Here is a 19,963-nt window from a genome sequence, read left to right as displayed (position 1 = left end):
GATATTTGACAGTGGAGTGACCGTGACAGAGAGCCTTGCAGTGGACTGGGTGGGCAGGAACCTGTACTGGACTGACTACATCCTGGAGACTGTTGAAGTGTCTAAACTGGACGGCACCCACCGCACTGTGTTAGTCAGTGAAAATGTCACTAACCCTCGAGGCCTGGTGCTGGACCCAAGGGACAGGTCAGAGAGACAAGTTTGTTTTAGACCTACTGTAGTCTTGGAATATAATACATGTTGTGGTCTCTGCTTGTCATTGTCTAAGTAGTTAATGTTAAAAGAAGAACATTGTTTTGCAGTGCTCACCTGATGTTTTGGACTGACTGGGGGAGGAACCCCCGCATTGAGAGGGCCAGTATGGATGGGAAAGCAAGGACCGTTATCATAAGTAACAAACTGTACTGGCCCAATGGTCTTACTCTAGACTATCCAAACAATTTGTTGTACTTTGCTGATGCCTACTTGGATTTCATTGACTACTGCGATTATAACGGCAACAACAGGAAGCAAGTTCTGGCCAGTGACCTGGTGAGTGTATGAGAAGGCAGGCTTTATTCTGAATTATATTTTGAAATATTATTAATGTGATTAAGTAATCTAAAAGTGAACAGAGCACAAACCATTTTCTTTTGAATAACATGTGTAAGACACTTTTTTTTTCTTTTGTTACTCTCTGTGAAAAGGTACTGCAACATCCCCACGCAATTACCATTTTTGAGGATTTTGTGTATTGGACCGACAGATACATCAACCGCGTGATGCGAGCCCATAAGTGGCATGGGGAGAACCAGACAGTGATGCTGTTCAACCTCCCTCAGCCCATGGGTCTGGTGGCAGTACACCCAGCCAGGCAGCCGGCAGGTATGGCAAAGATAAGCTTAATTGGTTTGACAATTCTTGTTTATTAATAATGTGGTGCCTCTATGCAGTAGGTCCGCTGTTTTGTAATTACTTTTCAGAATAATCCTAATGAACTTGTAAAATTGGTTTTGCTAATTCTAGTCTTTTGTGTGTGCATGTGCACTTCTCTGCACACTTTTGTGTGTGATTTTACAACTTGTAGGTATAAATCACTGCTCCAGGAGCCCCTGTACTCATATCTGCCTGCTTTCGGCTGTGGGACCGAGTTACTACTCGTGTGCCTGCCCCTCAGGCTGGACATTGGCAGCAGACCAAATCACCTGCACCAGAGGTATGCATCCTGCCAAATGGAGGAAAACACTCATCACCTTGTTTGATGAAAAAGGAAGTCGGGTCAGATGCAGTTGATAAGTTGGTATATTCAAAAGGCATTCGTCTTAGCTGTGGTTATTGTTGTATAAGCAAACCTGTCTTTGCAGAAATTATGGTTCTTGCACACTTTATTTGCAGCCATCTCAGTGTTGGTAGGAGGAGAAATCTTTGAAAATGCTAAACTTGTTTTATAGATCAATCCAAGTATTTTTCATCAGTCTCCCATTTAGATTCTCTTGTAAACTGCTGTTCCAGTCATAAATATTAAGAATCATATAAGCGTGTCTTCCAAGGTCTTAAGAAGACAAGGGACCTTTAATTCAAAGTCCAGAGGGTCCCCTTTAGGTCTACAGCTTAACTCATCTCAGGTTTCAGCCAAGCAGAACACAGTCTCCCCCTGAGGCCAACGATTATCCAAGAATGAAAATGCCCCACAACCATTCATCGATTCTAATCTCTGATGACGAAGCAAATCAGATTGTGGAACAAACTTTCACCAGTCAATCCTCTTTATAGATAAAGGCCTGTTAATTTAGGATTCCTAATTTGCACCAGATATTATACACTGAAAGCAACTTTTAGTTTTGGATTACTGTGGTCTAAATCTACATTCAGGAAGCATGCTTTCCTGGCTCTGTTTCACATTTAGTTTATGATCACTTCTCCAGAAAAATAAAAAGTTCTAGAGTAAGATTATTGAGTTAAAAAATACAAGACTCAAAGATTTAGCTTGTGTTTGTCATTTGTAATTGTATTTTTATTTATTGCGTGCCTCTTCATCTTTTTTACTTTTAGTTGAGGATCCTTTCCTGGTGGTTGTGAGAGACAGCATCATCTATGGCATTTCCTTGAACCCAGATGACAAGAGTAACGATGCCATGGTCCCTGTTGCTGGGCTTCAGAACGGCTATGATGTTGACTTTGATGACAGCGAACAGACCATCTATTGGGTAGAGCACCCAGTAAGTCACTGTCCGGAAACAATATTCCCAGTTTCTTAGTTCTTCTTCTGTTTTCCCAACCTAATACAGTAAACATAGAACTCATGTACGGTGCAGAGGTGCATCGCTTCAAGACATACTAGAGACATACAGTACATGTAACTGTACATGTCAGAGTTTATTTCAGAACTTACTTATTTATTCAGTTTTACTTACTATAAAAACTAAAAAAATGCCTGAAAAACAAAACACAAGATTGACTCTAGACATCTACATTCAGCAGTGGTCAAGATTGATCTGTCTTCCTTTGTCTCCCAGGGTGAGATCCACAGGGTGAAGTCAGATGGTACTAACAGGACAGAGTTTGCCCCTGCAGCCATTCTGGGCTCCCCTGTCGGCCTGGCCTTGGACTGGATGACGGAGAATTTGTATTACACCAATCCAGCTACACAGTCTATTGAGGTGAGATAAATAATACTTAATCCTGTTGTTGTTTTTACCAGTTATTTTTGACTTTGGTATCTCAATGAATTATTTTTTTGTATTGTAATTGCACTTGTAATAGGTAAACAGGGTACAACAGTTGCACGTGTTTGTGTTTGTACTTGGCCAGGTTTTGAAGTTGAGAGGTGAGGTACAGTACCGGAAAACTCTAATCACAAATAACGGCTCTCCAACTGGTGCTGGCAGTCCTGTTGGCATTGCAGTGGACCCAGCACGTGGGTAAGCCCCTTTTAACACAGTCCTGGCACAGACACTCATCCCCACAGCTACTGAGCTTTAACAGCCTCCTCATCGCCATCTGCTCTGCCTCTAGAGAGAACTCGACCAGTGTTACTGAATACTGTGGTGCACTCCGAATCCCCAGCAACACACAATAGTGTACAATCAAGAAACAAGAAAGATTTTTAAGCCACCCCTTCTCACTCTAATGTGAAAAATTTGACACTCTGTCTCTGATTTTGGTGATTCAATGATGTCATGTATGATGTGGTCCCCTGTGTGTTGAGAGAAATCTCTGAAAAACTTACTGAAAACCTTTTAAAGGTTGCAGCAGATCAGAAAACACCTTTTTGTTGAAGAAAAGGCAAGGCTGCTTTTCTTAGGTTCTAATAAGGTTAAAATTTTGAAATGAAAGGTTATAACCAAACAGTGACATTTTGTATTTCTTTTTTGCGACTATTAAAAAATAATAAGCATAGCAGTCCATGATCAATTTGTAAATGTTTGAAACAAATACTGACCTACAATCTTGCATGTTTTTCAAGCAAACTATACTGGACGGATCAAGGAACAGAGAGCGGCATTCCTGCCAAGGTGGCATCTGCAGACATGGATGGCTTAAACCCTGTCACCTTGTTCACCAACAACCTAGATCACATTGAGTTCCTCACTGTGGACATTCGAGAGAACAAGCTGTACTGGGCTGTTACAAGCACTGGCGTGGTTGGTCTTCACTTAATTAGCTCTCAAAGATCATTATTTGTTCTTTCTGTAGAGTTCTGACAAATATGTAACTTAATGTGACTATTGGTAATTGAATAAAATACAAATATTGTATTTGACTGCCTGTCTGGTATTGAATCTCAACAGATTGAGCGTGGTGATCCAGATGGGAGTAACCGCATCACTATAGTGACAGGCCTGTCTCACCCCTGGGGTGTGGCTGTCCACGAAAACTACCTCTACTTCACCGACCGTGACTTTGAGGTCATAGAGCGTGTGGACAAGTCCACAGGTGCCAACAAGGTTGTGCTGCGAGACAACGTATCTGGACTCAGAGTTCTAAAAGTTCATTATCGAGAGAGTGAGTAATGCAAGGAGACATCATCATCATCGTCATCAGAAAGAAAAGCAGAGTTCTCATTCATGGTTTTTGGCTTGTTGCTGTTTGTCACACTGTGTTCTCTTCATATGCTCAGCCTCCGCAGGTACATCCAATGGCTGCACGAACAACATGGGCGTGTGTGAGCAGCTCTGCCTGCCTCGGCCGCAGGGTTTGTTTTCTTGTGCGTGTGCCACAGGTTTTAAACTCAATGCTGACAACAGGACCTGCGTTCCCTACCAGTCTTACGTCGTCATCTCTACTCTGTCTGCTATCAAAGGCTTCAGTCTCGAAGGGGAAGACCACTCTGAGGCCATGGTGCCTGTGGCTGGAAGAGGTCGTGTTTCTTAATACTGTTTGTTGCATAAATTATGTAATAAGCTAAATCCAAATGTTGACTTAACTCAGTTTAGGTGAAATAATGAACTGAATAACATTCTGACGGAGTAACTGAATGTCAAATGTTCAACTTATGGTTAAATAATGAGTCTAATGAGTGCATTATGCTCTTTCAGGCCGTAATGCTTTACACGTTGATGTGCACATGGCTTCTGGTTTCATCTACTGGTGTGACTTCAGCAGCACTGTGGGGATACAGAATGGGGTCAGACGGATCAAGCCAGATGGCTCAGGATTACGTAGCATAGTAACATCTGGAATAGGACGCAACGGGATACGAGGCATTGCTGTGGACTGGGCTGCAGGTATGCTGTTGTGTTCATTGAGGTTTATGGTTTGTTTAACTACCGTACTTAAGACAATTAATACAATTAGTGACAATTAAGTCACTACAGCAAACTAAACTGTCATTTTAGTTTTCACTTACATACCTGTAACACTTTAGAGGGACGTTCACGGTCACTTTTTATGGGGTGTTGCTTCTGAAATTGATGTAGATTAAGTTCACCACCATCAAAGCGTCTTATCCTTACATATAGATAGACAGATACATCTGTTACATCTGTTGTTTTCAACACAAGACTAAGAGCATAAATTTCAATAATTAATTTTGTTGGGAAGTGTATACGGCCTATAAGATAATCACATGATAAAGTTTAAGTTTATTGTGTGCTAATTTTACTTTCTTATTTTTGTTTCTTTTATATTCTGTTTATCTCTATTCTATGTATTTTACCTGCTGACTCATGTTGTTAAGGCCTCTACATCAACCTAATTTTCTCACCACAATTAGGGGATTTATTTTGTCTGACTAAACACACTGGTTGTAATCTCTTGATGTAAATCAGAAAACTAAAATAGAGCCTGACTAATCTGAACTTGCTTCGTGATACAGCCCGCAGGCAGCAGACTGCCTGGTAGCGTTAAAGTTAAGGAGCTTTATCACAGTGCTGAACTCAGGACTGGAGATCAGTCCTGAGCAGGTGACAGGAGAGAAGATTTAACCAGTGAGTTTAGGAAAAGCAGAGACAGCAGAAGGCAGGAAAAGTAGTTTGCTTCCTACACATTCATGATTGCATTGCAGTGAGGACACAACAGAAAATCTGTGTTGTATTGATACTGTCATACTGTTGGCTTTCATAGTGCCCTATGATTTTTAGCAGTTTGTGAATGATGACTTCACTCTCCATGACAACAACATATGATAACATATGATGCCACTTAAAACACTGAGCTTACTGAATTCTGTCCTCAGGGAACCTTTATTTCACCAACGCCTTTCTGACTGAGACGTATGTGGAAGTGCTTCGCTTGAACACAACTTTCCGCAGAGTGTTGTTGAAGACCCAGGTGGACATGCCACGCCACATTGTGGTGGACCCCAGAAATAGATTCTTGTTCTGGGCCGACTATGGTCAGCACCCCAAAATTGAGCGAGCACTCTTGGATGGAACCAACCGCACAATTTTAGTGTCATTAGGGATTATCACTCCACGAGGTCTAGCTCTGGACTGGCAAACTGGCTATGTCTACTGGGTAGATGACTCCCTGGATATGATTGCCCGGATCAACTCTCAAGGAGGGGAGACAGAGATAGTCAGGTATGGCAGCCGCTACCCAACTCCTTATGGGATCACAGTGTTTGAGAATAGTATCCTTTGGGTGGACAGGAACCTCAAGAAGGTGTTCCAAGCAAGCAAAGAGCCTGGCAGGACAGAGCAGCCGGCTGTCATTAGAGATAACATCAACATGTTGAGGGACATAACCATCTTTGACCAGCGTGCCCAGCCGACTACAGCTCAGGAGCTTAACTACAACCCCTGTATGGAGGCCAATGGAGGCTGTGCCCACTTCTGCTTTGCCCTCCCAGGTTCTGGCTCAGGCAACCAGAACAAGAAATGCAGCTGCGCTTTTGGGAATCTTGCAGCAGATAACGAGAGCTGTGTGGTGTCGAGGGATGATTATCTCATCTACACTACTGAGAGCACGGTGCGCAGCTTACGCCTTGATCCCGAAGACCACGCACTGCCCTTCCCTGTGGTCAATGTGCCTCGTACCTCAGTGGCACTGGATTTTGACCTCACAGACAGAAGGATCTACTTCACACAAAGCTCAGGCGCAGGATCAAGCAAGATCAGCTACATCAGCCTGTCCTCTCCCACCTCAACTCCTGTAGTGGTGGCTTCAGGTAAGTTATACTTCGATATACACTTTAATTTGTTCCTCTTGGAGGTTTCATATGAATGTTGGAATTAATATCAGTGAAATTACTGATGTTGTTGTCGCTGTGTTTTTGTCAGATCTGGGGGCTCCTGATGGCATTGCATATGACTGGATAAATAAAAGGATTTACTACAGTGACTATGTTAACCAGAGCATCAGCTCCATGTCAGTAGATGGCTCTCAGCGGACTATTATTGCCCATGTGACCAGGCCAAGGGCCATCATGTTGGATCCCTGCAGGGGGTAAGACAACAACACACTCTCTTTGTTCATTAGATTAAACCTGGCATGTAGATATGAATCTTTCCTTGTTCCACAGGTACATGTACTGGACAGACTGGGGAACCCATGCAAAGATTGAACGTGCTACCTTAGGTGGAAACTTCAGAACAGAGATTGTGAACAGCAGTCTGGTGTGGCCCAATGGACTGACCCTGGACTACGAAGAAGAGAGGCTGTACTGGGCAGATGCCAGCTTGTAAGATCAAAAATTTACTATGGAGTAAAGCACTTAATTATGTCTCTCACATTGCCTTGTTACTCTAAATCACTGCTATGTTCATTCTTTTGTTCTGCCATCAGGCAGAAGATTGAGCGATGCTCTCTCACAGGGGCCAATCGGGAGGTTATCGTCAGCACAGCCATCTACCCCTTTGCTATGACCATGTTTGGGCAGTTCATTTATTGGACTGACTGGAACACGCGCAGCATCTACCGGGCCAATAAACATGACGGTTCTGACCAAAGGGTAATGATTCAGAACCTTCCATCTCGGCCAATGGATGTCCATGTTCTGGCCAGCAGGAAGCAGCGGCAGTGTGACAGCCCCTGTCAGCAGTTTAATGGAGGCTGCAGCCACATCTGCACACCAGGTACAAAGCACATTGTTATTGTTTATCAGCATAATATTACTTGGGTGCAGAAATAGAAAACCTCAACTAATTATAAACTGTTCTGTGAAATCTTTTCTTTTTAGGACCCAATGGAGCTGAGTGTCAGTGTCCATCAGAGGGCCGCTGGTACCTGGCCGACAACAAGTATTGTATCCCTGATAATGGGACTCGTTGCCAACAAGGCCAGTTTACATGTATGAATGGCCGCTGTATTCGTGCCCAGTGGAAATGTGATAATGACAACGACTGTGGAGATGGCAGCGATGAGTTGGAGAGAGTCTGTGGTAGGGTGTCCTTAAATACAAGGAGCTTGAATTCTTGATGTTCTTTGTTTCTTTCTTCTTTCTTCCTTCTTTCTCTCTCATTTTGTTCTGAAATTAAGTAATCTAAAATCTCTCTGTCACAGTGGTCCCCATAGAAGCCTTAGTCCTCTTGAATAAGTGAATCAGAACTCTCTTTTCTGTGAACTGCAATACTTGATATTTTTCCTAATTTTACGAATACTAACAAATTCTATCTTTCACTTTAACACCTTTCTTTCTAAGGACCAAAGACTGATTTCAACTCTGTGGGTGTGTATGCTTGCACTTTATGATTTCATCTCCATGATTAAGCTCCTAGTCCTTGAATAATAACACAAATCAACACTAACATGTGAATGAATATGCTTATATCTTTGCACGCAGTCCCACAGTTGCTGTCGTCCTTTATTGCCTTGTCAGGTAAAATGAGCTTCCACTGTATGTCTGTATAAGCCCCTTTTCTCGACCAGAGATCTGACCTGTCTTTGATTCTGATTGGCAGCCTTCCACACCTGTGAGCCGACAGTGTTCACTTGTGGCAATGGGCGCTGTGTGCCCTACCACTACCGCTGCGACCACTATGATGACTGTGGAGACAACAGTGACGAAGTGGGCTGTCTGTTTAGACCGTGTGACCCCAACACAGAGTTCACATGTAACAATGGGCGCTGTATTGCTAAGGATTATGTTTGCAACGGAATCAACAACTGCTATGACAACGGCACTTCAGATGAGCAAAACTGCCGTGAGTATCCCGAGTTTAACACAGAAATTAAATGGAGGTAAATGATCACCACAGTTGCTCATAGTAAATACTGTATGTCCTCCTTTATGATGATCTCAGCTGAGAGAACCTGTCAGCCAGAACACACAAAGTGTCAGTCAACCAACATTTGCATCCCACGTTCATATCTGTGTGATGGAGACAATGACTGTGGGGATATGAGTGATGAGAGCCCTACACACTGTGGTGAGTTCAACATCAGCTTCTATCAAAGCAAAATCATGTTTCCTCTATTTTAGTTTCTTATTTATATTTTCTGTCATTCTACTAATCATATTTTTCTCATGTAGTCATAACCATGAATAAGACTTTTTCCCAGCATAGCATAAAAAAGTAAAAAATAATAATGGCTGCATTCCATTTAGGATTATAATTTCCAGGATCCTGGTATTATGCATGCTGACTCACTCTCATAGCTACTGGGAAATTCAAATGGAATTTACTCATTTTTAATACTATTCCTGGAGTTACATCAGTGCTTTTCCTGCTATGACAAGTCAAACCACCTGTTGTGAAAAAGGCCTACGGTCTAAAATCACAGTCATTCACTCATTCTTTATCCTCTACATAACAAACTCTAGTTTACTCCATAGTGAGTAGGAAATTGAGATTTCAGTTATTACTGACAGATCATACATTACATTAAGGGATCCTTAAAATGCTATATACACAATGTTTTTGTTCCATTGTGGAATACAATTTGTAAATTTCACACTGAGAATTCAAACACTGAAAATGTTATAGCGGGATGTAAATGTATGCCACATAGCAAACTGGGAGTGATTTTGAGCCCTAGTTTTAAGGAAATAGCATACTGTAGTTCATACAGCCTCCCACAATCACCAGAAAATGATCCTTTACTAAATTAAAATGATTTTTTCAGTTGAAGAATGAAAAGTACATGTGTAAAATGCTGCAAAACAAACCAAAAAGTGCAACATCTTGTGTAGTTTGCATTTAATATTTTTAAATTACACTCACAGTGTTCTGAGTATATGAAATGTAGCAAATAAGGAACTCTAGGAAGTCTGCTCAATCCAGACAAAACAGTATTTTAATCTACCAAACGTTAGGAGGCCATTAGTCAAGAACAGATTAGTGTTTGCCTCACCCCCTCACCAGCATGTTAAGATTGACATACGAACAAAAAAAAAGAAAAGTGACGTCATGCCTTTCTTCATCCTCTACATAGCTGCGTCCACATGTTCCCAGACTGAGTTCCGTTGCTCCAGCGGCCGCTGCATCCCCGCCCACTGGTACTGTGACGGAGGGGCTGACTGTGCTGACGGCTCTGACGAACCCCTCTCCTGCAGTGAGTGTCGCACAACTCTCTCACCCCCAGAACGGGCCTGCTGGCTTTGTGTGTCTGGGCCTCCCCCCGTTATCAGCTGCTTGGTTATTGTGTGTTTGTGTCTGTCCGCCAATCTGCATCTGTGTGCTGGTGTGAGAGAGTGCTGTGAGTGATGTAGCGGAGAGTGCGAGTCAGTGTTGTATTTCTTTGTTGACGATGTGGTCAGCCAGGCCTCCTATTGTGTGTTGCATTCCACTGTGGTGACGCCCCTCAGTGTCCTCTGACAAACAGCACCTCCCCCTCCCTTTGTCCACCAGGGGTTACAGAGCCTCACTTTGGCTTTTGTTTAGATAGCTCACCATGCATGGGAATGTGGAGTTGCCATGACTATTTTGAAAGCTTTGGCAGTGTTGTATTGTGCCTTGCCTATTAGTTAAAAAGCAGTGGGGGCAGTACCTGAGGTAATTGGCAATTACAAAAAGGAAAAAAGTCATTACAAAAAAGGATTAACATTTACATTGAATATAAATTAGTTGGTATAAGTTATTCAGTCACAGTACTGGAATTGCCTACCTGTATTATCTACAGTTTAATGTTATTTGTCTCTGCAGCCACGCTGGTCAGAACCTGCAACACAGATCAGTTCCGATGCGATGATGGCAGGTGCATTGCCTCATCCTGGATCTGTGATGGGGACAACGACTGTGGTGACATGAGTGATGAAGACCAGAGACACAATTGCGGTATGCATCCTTTTAGTGCCTCTTCTGTTCTCTATTTTTTCCTTCTTCTCTCTCAGTTTGTCTTTTTTCATCCTTTTCTGCATCTTCCCAGTTCTTTATCTCCTCCCCTTGTAGGCCATCCTCTTGTTCCCCACCACTCCGCTTTGCCCCCCCCCCCGCTTCACTCATCCTCTCCTTATTCTGGACGCTGATGGATTAGGATACACACCACTGGGGAGTGTTATGTGGGGAGACACTGGTAGTCAGTGCCCAGCATCTTAGTCTCCTGTAGAAGGTCTCCAGTCCAAGGAACTGACATTCCTGATTTCTCCTGCCTCACTCGTTACTTTGTGCATGTCTCCTTTCTCTGGCTTCCTGGCTCAGGGTGGATCAAGACTCACCAGTGTGTGTGCTCCAACAATAAGATGCCTGAAGCTAAAACTTCAGCACTGCCTGAACCTCTGTAGGAGACTCACTTCAAACAATGTGGATCAATCACATTAGATGGATAAAGAATTTCAAGTCACGGCTGCATGTTTTGAAATACAGTTTGGAATGTTTGGATTGACAAAGACGCAGGTTGACACTGGGTCATCAAATCAACCGTGTGACTTTGTTTTTGTTTTGTTTTTTCAGCCAATCGCACATGTTCAAGTGCAGAGTTCACCTGTGTGAACAACCAACCACCTCAGCGGAAATGTATTCCTCGTGACTGGGTGTGTGACGGAGACGCAGACTGTGCGGATGCATTAGATGAGCATCAAAACTGCACGCGCAGATCATGTGGCATCAATGAGTTCACCTGTAGCAATGGCCTCTGCATACGCAGCTCCTACAGGTTAGAAAGAATAAACTCCTATAAAACATCATAAATCACTAATCAGTCTTTCTGGCACTATGAGTTAATTAGTTGTGCCTTGTCATCCTAAATCAGGTGTGATCGGCGTAATGACTGTGGAGATAGCAGTGACGAGCAGGGCTGCACCTACCAGACGTGCCAGCAACACCAGTTCACCTGCCAGAACGGCCGCTGTGTGTCCCAGGACTTTGTCTGTGATGGGGACAATGACTGTGGGGATGAATCTGATGAGCTGGAGCACACGTGCCTCACACCAGCACCCACCTGCCCTCCTGGACAGTTCAGATGTGACAATGGACACTGTATCCTTCTGAGCCAGGTGTGCGACAGGAATGATGACTGCCCTGACAACAGCGACGAGAAGGGATGCGGTGAGTGCGACTCTGATTTAAGAATTTTTCAGAAAAGTTAAAGTATTTATGTCATGAATAATATCCTTCTCGCCTTTCAGTGGCTTGAGTGTTTGTCTGCAGTCAGGTTTCTCCAGCTGGTGCATGCTCCCTCTAGGGGAGATATCGAAGAAGTGCTGGAAGTGGTGTGGGGAAAGACAGAGAAATGCAGCCACAAATTGTCACAAATTATCAATAAATGGTTGGATGACAATAACACAAAAATATGGGACAATTGAGCTGTGTGCACAATAATAATTCAGTAAAGAGGTAAAATCAGATGAATAGCAAATGACCAAAGAGAGTCTATAGATACAGTGTTTAGCATTCTCACCACAGAGATGGAATCAGTTTAACATACTGTGATTTTGATGCTGCTCACATTTGTAATTAAGGTATGAATTATGAGCCACATCATCGATCAAAGAAAGTGAAAGACCTGCCAAAAAATAGAAATAAATAATAAACACAAATAAAACACAACCGATAAGCTTGGTTCGCTTCCTTTAAGAATATTTTGTTCTGACAGGATCAAAGTGTTGTCTTTGCTGATGACTATAATAACACTGTTATGCTTCTCTGACTGAAGGTATCAATGAATGCACAGACCCATCCATCCACCGCTGCGATCACAACTGTACTGACACGCCCACCAGCTTCATCTGCACCTGTCGTCCTGGTTATCGTCTCATGTCCGACAGCAAAACGTGCGATGATGTCAACGAGTGCACAGAGACGCCGAGCGTGTGCAGCCAGGTGTGCGAGAACACTGTCGGCTCCTACGTCTGTAAGTGTGCCCCAGGATTCCTCCGAGAGCCGGACGGGCGCAGCTGCCGTCAGAACAGCGACATCTCGCCTTATCTCATCTTCAGCAACCGTTATTACCTGAGGAACCTGTCAACAGACGGGCAGGCCTACTCTCTGATCCTGCAGGGCCTGACCAGTGTGGTGGCCATGGACTTTGATCGTGTCGACAAGCGTTTGTATTGGATTGATGTGAGCCGCAGAGTGATTGAGAGGATGTTCTTCAACGGTAGTAACAGAGAGGTGGTGGTCAATGGAGTTCTGCACGGGGAGGGCCTTGCAGTTGACTGGGTAGCGAGGAAACTCTACTGGGTGGACAGCTTCTTGGATTGCCTTAAAGTGTCTGAACTGGACGGTCGCTTTGTGAAGAAACTGGCTGAACACTGCGTCGATGCCAATAACACCTACTGCTTTGAAAACCCCAGAGCCATTGTGTTGCATCCTAAATATGGGTGGGTAGGAGGCAAGGAGGAGAAATCTCACAGTAAAGCCTGATTGATATATTGGCATGGCTAATGTTATTGGATTGGCTGCTATTATCACCAATATAGGCTTATCACAATATATCGGTATCACTGTAGTATATGTTCAGATATGCAGATATTCTAAAAGAGATTACAGTGTAATTCATTCCAATTAAATATGATTATATAGGCTGCATTATTATGTATATTTAAACTTACTTTCACTTAATTCAGTGTTATTATATTTATATTTATATTGGTAACGTGAGTTAATAATTTCCTAGATTAATAATAATTAATAATTAATTTCCTAGAAACTTAAAAACTAATACTACTACTACTGAAAAAAACTATGTAATTTGGTGCTGAGAATGCTTTTAGTCAGGATTTAGTTAAGTTTATAAGTTCAATTTAAAGCCAAGTAAATAATTCATCATTAATTTATTGTTGGAAACTGTTGAATTGCATCCTTGCCTGCAGACAGATTTCACATTTTTGCAAATTCATCTGACCTGCTGCGCACTGACTGAAAGGTTACGCTAACAAGTGATAGTAATTAATTAACTGAACATGTATCAACTGAATGGTACCTATAACTAGGACCAAGTTATAGAGTTCTTTCCAGGAAATTAATAAGTAATTATTGACCTGTGAAGTAAAATTACTATTTAATTACTAGTTAAGGTAACTATTCAGCTGAAAAATATCCTGTCTCAGATATTCCTTTATTACAACTCTGAAATAACCACATTTGAGGGACATTTGTCAAAATGTAGTCGCAGTAGTAAAAAATTTAAAATGAAAGTCAAATACGGATCTTAGCATCTAAAAATTACTGTATCAGCCACTCTTACCCCATAATGAGTTGAATTATTGATAGGTTTCTGTTCAGAACAGAAGTTTAGATTCTTTTTCTTCACATATACAGATACCATGTGATATAAAGTAATTTTCTTGCATCTCTTGTTAGATTTGTATACTGGACAGACTGGGGAGACAAAGCCTTTATAGGCCGCATTGGAATGGATGGATCCAACAAAGCAGCTATCATCACCACCAAGATAGAATGGCCTAATGGGATCACGATTGACTACAGTAATGACAAGCTCTACTGGTCCGATGCACATCTGAACTACATTGAGTAAGTACATTAGTCAAGAAGTGGTTGCACTCTTTTATCTTACAACAAAGGCTGTGAGATTTGTAATTCTTTAACTTTTAATTCTCTTCTCAGGTACTCAGACCTGGATGGTCAACACAGACATGCAGTGTATGATGGAACTTTGCCTCACCCATTTGCCCTGACTGTGTTTGAGGAGACTGTATACTGGACTGACTGGAACACACGCACAGTGGAAAAAGGCAACAAATATGACGGCTCTGGTCGTCAGGTCCTGGTTAATACCACACACAGACCGTTTGACATTCATGTATGCCATCCTTACAGGCAGCCTATTGGTGAGTTAAAACCTCAGAATCTTGTGTTCAAGAGCTTTTTGTAACCTCTATAATAACACTGTTACTTATTTTGAGATAATTGTTACTTATCTTAACATGTGCAGCTTCTTACATTGATTTAAGTACAGGTATTGACTACCAGCTGAACAATACCTGGCCTTTCAGCTGTGGTAAATTGAGATCGTTTGACCCTCTGTGGCTCTTCCTCTGACAGTAAACAATCCCTGTGCGGTGAACAATGGAGGCTGCTCTCACCTATGCCTGATCAGTCATGGGGGGCGGGGACACATCTGTGAGTGCCCCGACCATTTCCTGACGGTCCAAATAGGAGGTGTGACGAGATGCCTTCCCATGTGCACCAGCACCCAGTACAGATGTGCTAACAATGAACGGTTTGTCACAATTTCTTCTTGTGGTCTTATTGTGTGATGTGTAGCATTTTAAACATCTATATGATGTCAAACTGTGATACATTAATGGAAGAACCATAAACAAATGAGAACACTACTTAATTTTCTGGCATCTGTCCATCATCTGTTATTTCAAGACACTGAAATAGTCTCATCACTCTGTGTATTGGAAAAACAGCGCACCCTGCTGTTTGTGATAATATAATCCACCAGATTGTTCATAAACAAAGTGCAGTGATGAGGGCAACCAAGGCTGCAAATCTTCTTTTCAGAGGTTTACATATATTTATGTAATCATATTTATGTTTAAAAATGAAAAATGAATGTAGAAATAATTTACTTATGTCAAATGCTACACATGCTACATTTAACTTTTAAGCTCACTTATATTTTCACAGCCATGTCATAGTCATGTGGGATGAGTAATGAGTTTTGAATAGTTAAAGGGAGTTAAGGAGTTATTCTTTTAAAATGCTCTGCACTGCATTAGTCAACACATAAATGTTTTTTTCCACATCTCGGGAAAAATCTATGAACATTTTGGTTCTGCCTCTGCTTGAACAGTTGTATTCCCATCTGGTGGAAATGTGACGGTCAGAGGGACTGCAGAGACGGCTCAGATGAGCCCTCCACCTGCCCTACGCGCCACTGCAGGCTCGGCCAGTTTCAGTGCAACGATGGAAACTGCACCAGTCCGCACTTCCTGTGCAACAGCAACCGGGACTGCCATGACGGCTCAGATGAAGACCCTGTGTTGTGTGGTCGGTTGTGTTCTCTTAGCTTTCTCATTTTGATAACTATAATTAAAACTGACATACGTTTATTTCCATTTATTTGTGTAATTTCTAACTTGTCTGGGTTTCTTATGACCTCACGTTTGTAAAAATGTATCTCTGTCAACTGAGCGACTTGTCTTCCCTCCAGCTACACACCAGTGTGAAACCCACCAGTGGCAGTGTGCAAATAAGCAGTGTATCCCTGAGTCATGGCAGTGCGATGGTGAGGACGACTGTGGTGATCAGTCTGACGAGGACCCTGCCCACTGCTCCACCAGGACCTGTCGTCCCGGACAGTTCAAATGCCGCAATGGACGTTGCATCCCCCAGAGCTGGAAATGTGATGTTGATGATGACTGTGGTGATAACTCAGATGAACCATTAGAAGAGTGCAGTAAGTAAAACACATTGGGGTCTGTGTCTTTCTCTGTTATTACGCTACCCAAGGCTCTTTCTTTTATTGTACAAGCAGTAAAGTTTTGACGCACTTTACATCCAAATCAGGATACACATTGTATCAAGCTAAACCATAGGTTTTGATGTATAAAAAAAGTCTTCTTTACTTGACACCTGTGTTTTTTTCTCCAAAGTGGGACCAGCATATCGATGTGACAATCACACAGAGTTTAGCTGCAGGACCAACTACCGATGTGTGCCCCTGTGGTCTGTATGCAACGGCCACAACGACTGCAGAGACAAAAGCGATGAACAGGGCTGTGGTGAGTCTGGGACAAGCATCCTTTCAGACAGAGCTGAACCTCTGCTTATATCATGCAGGCAATTTTAATTATTATTAAATTATTCAGACCTTGAGTTAAAACATTCCAGGATGATCAAGTCGCATTTTTTCACTGATAGTAAGATGATTCCAGAGATCTCAAAGGATTAAAACATTTACGGGAAGGAGACAAGACTATGTATTGAAGGAGTGAATGAAGGGCAATTAGCCAACACCTCAGCCTCCAGTGTAACATTACACAGTGAGGTAGTGGGAGGTGCTGATGGAGAGGGTTTCACCACTCACCCTCCCCCACCATTTTGCCTCTCCCTGAGAGCTACACAGATTTATGAGCTGTTCAGTAGTATGGGTCTACATATATGTGTGTGTGTGTGTGTGTGTTGTTGCTCTGTCCTTGTGTGGGGGCAGGGTTCACATAAGTCGCTTTGTACTTTGCTACGATCCAAACACACTCAACGTGGCCCTCCCGTCTCTTATCAGAGGCCCTCGCTCCATTAGTGCCATGCCGGCGCAGGAGGGGAGATCCGTGCTAATCTTCCTGTAAGAATGTAGCAGATGGGCCAGGTGGAGGGCTAGGAGAGCAGGACTAGCTAACACTGCGCTATCTTTGACCCCCAGCACCGTGTGGTAGAGACGGCTCAGACTAGCTCTCCTCCACTTCTCTCCCTTATGTGCTTCTCATCTCCGACAGTCTTATCCGCTACAGACAGAGGTCACCCATCTGTCTCAGGCATGCTGCTCTCCTCCCTCTATGACTATTGCAGTTTAATTAAAAAACAAGATGCCTTTCATTTCAAACTGACATTTCTATCATTACTTAACCACTGAAAATGTCATTAATCCAGTCCTATCATGTAGTTGTTGCTCCTTTTGATAAATATAATAACATAATAACTGGAACTCTTTGCTCATCACGCTGTCACTCAAAGATTTTCACTCCTCAATGTGTCAAATTTAATATACAAGTTTGTGCCACTGTGTTGATGAGCTAATGAGAATGAAAGCCTTTGAAACTGTAAAACTGAAACACAGCCTCATTTAATGTAAATGGTGTGAAACACCTGTCATTATAAGGCAATACAAACAGCGCCACGTACGCCTCCAAAATCACAATAGAGTTGAATCAATACCTCTCTGAAACAGTTTAAACAAAAACAGGTCATTATAACCTTCACAAAGGTAGGATTTACTGCAGGTCTGTTGTATTAGACTACATTAGTTGTTGCTAGGTTTATCAAATAAATGGCCAACTGGGTGTATATTGATCAAAAAATATTATCAAAATGAAAATTACAAGTCTTTGCAAATACTCGCATCATAATCATAATCGCATCAATTTTAGAGGCTTCTGTCTTTTCCCCTTATTATATTTCAGAACATTCAAAATTTGTTTATGTAAATGTTTGCATGCTTCGTCTTCTACAATTTAGTGGTGTCTGAAAAACACAACTTCATGCTACCCAAACGATTGAGTAAGTGTGTCTTACAAATTCAGGGCCTAGGTTTACTTAGGCCTTGATTTACTTAATTAACTTATACGTGATAAAAAAATCACAACAATATAGAGCTGTGGTCTTGCCTTAGGTGCAGCACCTGCATATTTGCAGTACTTGAAGAGTTGTAGAGTTTATAGACACAAATCTCATGTCTCAAAAAAAGAATGCAGGGGCCAAGTACTTGTTCGGTTTTCACATGCAGTAAGTCCTGCTGGTCATAGAAAATATATGTTCTTCAATCACTCATAGGCAGCATTTAGATCAGCATAATGTATAAAAACACAGACTGATGTAATTTATCTCGTCTTCTCTTAGATGAACTGACCTGTGATCCAAACGGAGACTTCCAATGTGACAACCACCGCTGCATCCCGTTAAGATGGAGATGTGACGGGGACGACGACTGTGGAGACAACTCTGATGAACGCAGCTGCGGTGAGTGCTCTTCGCTATCACCGATCAAGAGACATCATCCGGTTTTGTTCGAAGTTTAGTTTGAGTACTGACTGGAGTGTAAACTATGAAAAGTGGGATTAGTTTGATATGATTCAAGAGTCTTTTAAGTATGTTTAGTTTGGGATTTTAGCTCTTACTATGAAACGTCCAAATGAAACGTGAGTGCTGATGGCAAAGAAAAGTCCTCCAATCATTTTATCAGACAGCAGGGATGTTTTGTAAGAGGCTCAACACTTCTGCCGACAGGAGAGTGCTGAGAGAGGTAGTCTTATCAGGTGCTTGAGAAACAGGCTGCCCTCAGCGTGTCAAAGAGAGGGAGTGAAAGGAGTCTGTCACCTCTTGCCCTGGAGAATTTAAACATGTCTGAGAACATGCCAGTTCATAAGGATAATGTAGCCTCTCAAAGGAGAAACAGTGAATGGGGTTAAATCACGGTGTTGCCGCTCCCCTTGTTGCTGCTGATGCTAAGAGAGTTTGTTGTCTGTGAACTCTATGAGCTCACTGCAGAGTAACGGCTGCACTTGTTATTTGGGTCAGTGTGGATGTTTTATGTCATAATATGGAAGAAAATAAGACGGGGCATTTTTAATCGTCTTTATGTATTGTTACAAGTGTGTGAATTCACTCCAGGGCTTTTACTCCTTCTGATTAATGTGTGTCTAATATGGAAATTTAACATGAACAGAATGAAGATCTGCATGTATTTAATTCCACACTGTGAAATTTCTGCTCTCTCGTTTTCCCTCAGCTCCACGCGCGTGCACAGAGAGCGAGTTTCGCTGTGAAAATCTGCGCTGCATTCCCGACCGTTGGGTCTGTGACCATGACAACGACTGTGAGGACAACTCAGATGAAAGGGACTGTGGTAAGTGGAGGCTCTTTGTTTTGGCCCGGGGTCTGGCTGTTTGTGAGTAACTGAGGGCTGCTAAACAAAGAAGCAATAAAACTTCAAGTTTTTAAGGATAGACAGACAGGACCACCGATAGTCATTTATTCAGAAAGAGTTTAATCAGTCTGCTACAACTGAACAACTGTTTTCTTCCATATAGTTCTGGTAGAGTGCAGGACAAATGACTGTTGTAGAAAGTCTCAGTGCACACCACACCATATATCTAGAAGTTATTCTAGATGAACATGAGCAGGAATAAAGAAAAATATGCTGCTGTGAGACTTAAAATTTTACAATAGTCATTTATTCAATTTGCTAGAACAGGAAGACAGAAAATAAATTCAGTTTGCAGCAAATGTCTCTTTATTGTACTGTAGATATTTTCCGTGACTGTAATGTACTTTTATGTGAAGTAATTCTACATTGTTTGGCTGTGTTGCAGAATTGCGGACTTGTCATCCTGGTTACTTCCAGTGTGACAGTGGTCACTGTATCGCTGAACGTTTCAAGTGTGATGGCAACGCCGACTGTCTGGACTATACAGATGAGACGTCATGTCGTGAGTTTCAACATAAAATGGTTTTCTCTGCACACTCTTTAGAAATAA

At 42.3% G+C, this 19,963-nt stretch overlaps 1 protein-coding gene across 6 annotated transcripts in view; it reads left to right on the top strand.

The window, feature by feature from the left end:
- Positions 1 to 19,963, top strand: part of lrp2a (low density lipoprotein receptor-related protein 2a) — a 52,371-nt gene that overhangs the window by 24,436 nt on the left and 7,972 nt on the right. For 3 of the 6 annotated variants that reach the window (XM_042426803.1, XM_042426805.1, XM_042426809.1), the window contains 34 exons: positions 2 to 186; positions 303 to 531; positions 687 to 864; positions 1,067 to 1,195; positions 2,032 to 2,198; positions 2,496 to 2,639; positions 2,791 to 2,900; positions 3,446 to 3,623; positions 3,771 to 3,984; positions 4,100 to 4,339; positions 4,518 to 4,706; positions 5,657 to 6,589; positions 6,702 to 6,867; positions 6,944 to 7,102; positions 7,207 to 7,496; positions 7,601 to 7,801; positions 8,063 to 8,089; positions 8,204 to 8,239; positions 8,322 to 8,564; positions 8,664 to 8,789; positions 9,796 to 9,915; positions 10,506 to 10,637; positions 11,253 to 11,454; positions 11,551 to 11,846; positions 12,454 to 13,120; positions 14,103 to 14,273; positions 14,367 to 14,590; positions 14,805 to 14,982; positions 15,565 to 15,761; positions 15,925 to 16,170; positions 16,367 to 16,495; positions 18,327 to 18,446; positions 19,216 to 19,332; positions 19,799 to 19,915. In XM_042426803.1, the coding sequence (XP_042282737.1) occupies positions 2 to 186; positions 303 to 531; positions 687 to 864; positions 1,067 to 1,195; positions 2,032 to 2,198; positions 2,496 to 2,639; positions 2,791 to 2,900; positions 3,446 to 3,623; positions 3,771 to 3,984; positions 4,100 to 4,339; positions 4,518 to 4,706; positions 5,657 to 6,589; positions 6,702 to 6,867; positions 6,944 to 7,102; positions 7,207 to 7,496; positions 7,601 to 7,801; positions 8,063 to 8,089; positions 8,204 to 8,239; positions 8,322 to 8,564; positions 8,664 to 8,789; positions 9,796 to 9,915; positions 10,506 to 10,637; positions 11,253 to 11,454; positions 11,551 to 11,846; positions 12,454 to 13,120; positions 14,103 to 14,273; positions 14,367 to 14,590; positions 14,805 to 14,982; positions 15,565 to 15,761; positions 15,925 to 16,170; positions 16,367 to 16,495; positions 18,327 to 18,446; positions 19,216 to 19,332; positions 19,799 to 19,915 (7,060 nt within the window). The remainder of the gene's footprint in view (position 1; positions 187 to 302; positions 532 to 686; positions 865 to 1,066; positions 1,196 to 2,031; positions 2,199 to 2,495; positions 2,640 to 2,790; positions 2,901 to 3,445; positions 3,624 to 3,770; positions 3,985 to 4,099; positions 4,340 to 4,517; positions 4,707 to 5,656; positions 6,590 to 6,701; positions 6,868 to 6,943; positions 7,103 to 7,206; positions 7,497 to 7,600; positions 7,802 to 8,062; positions 8,090 to 8,203; positions 8,240 to 8,321; positions 8,565 to 8,663; positions 8,790 to 9,795; positions 9,916 to 10,505; positions 10,638 to 11,252; positions 11,455 to 11,550; positions 11,847 to 12,453; positions 13,121 to 14,102; positions 14,274 to 14,366; positions 14,591 to 14,804; positions 14,983 to 15,564; positions 15,762 to 15,924; positions 16,171 to 16,366; positions 16,496 to 18,326; positions 18,447 to 19,215; positions 19,333 to 19,798; positions 19,916 to 19,963) is intronic. The other 3 variants (XM_042426808.1, XM_042426807.1, XM_042426806.1) reach the window with 2 other exon arrangements.

The sequence above is a fragment of the Thunnus maccoyii genome, chromosome 11, assembly GCF_910596095.1.
Source record: "Thunnus maccoyii chromosome 11, fThuMac1.1, whole genome shotgun sequence".
NCBI classification, from domain to species: Eukaryota; Metazoa; Chordata; class Actinopteri; order Scombriformes; family Scombridae; genus Thunnus; species Thunnus maccoyii.
The sequence above is the reverse complement of the archived record's forward strand: the minus strand, read 5'-3'. Positions and strand labels throughout refer to the sequence as shown.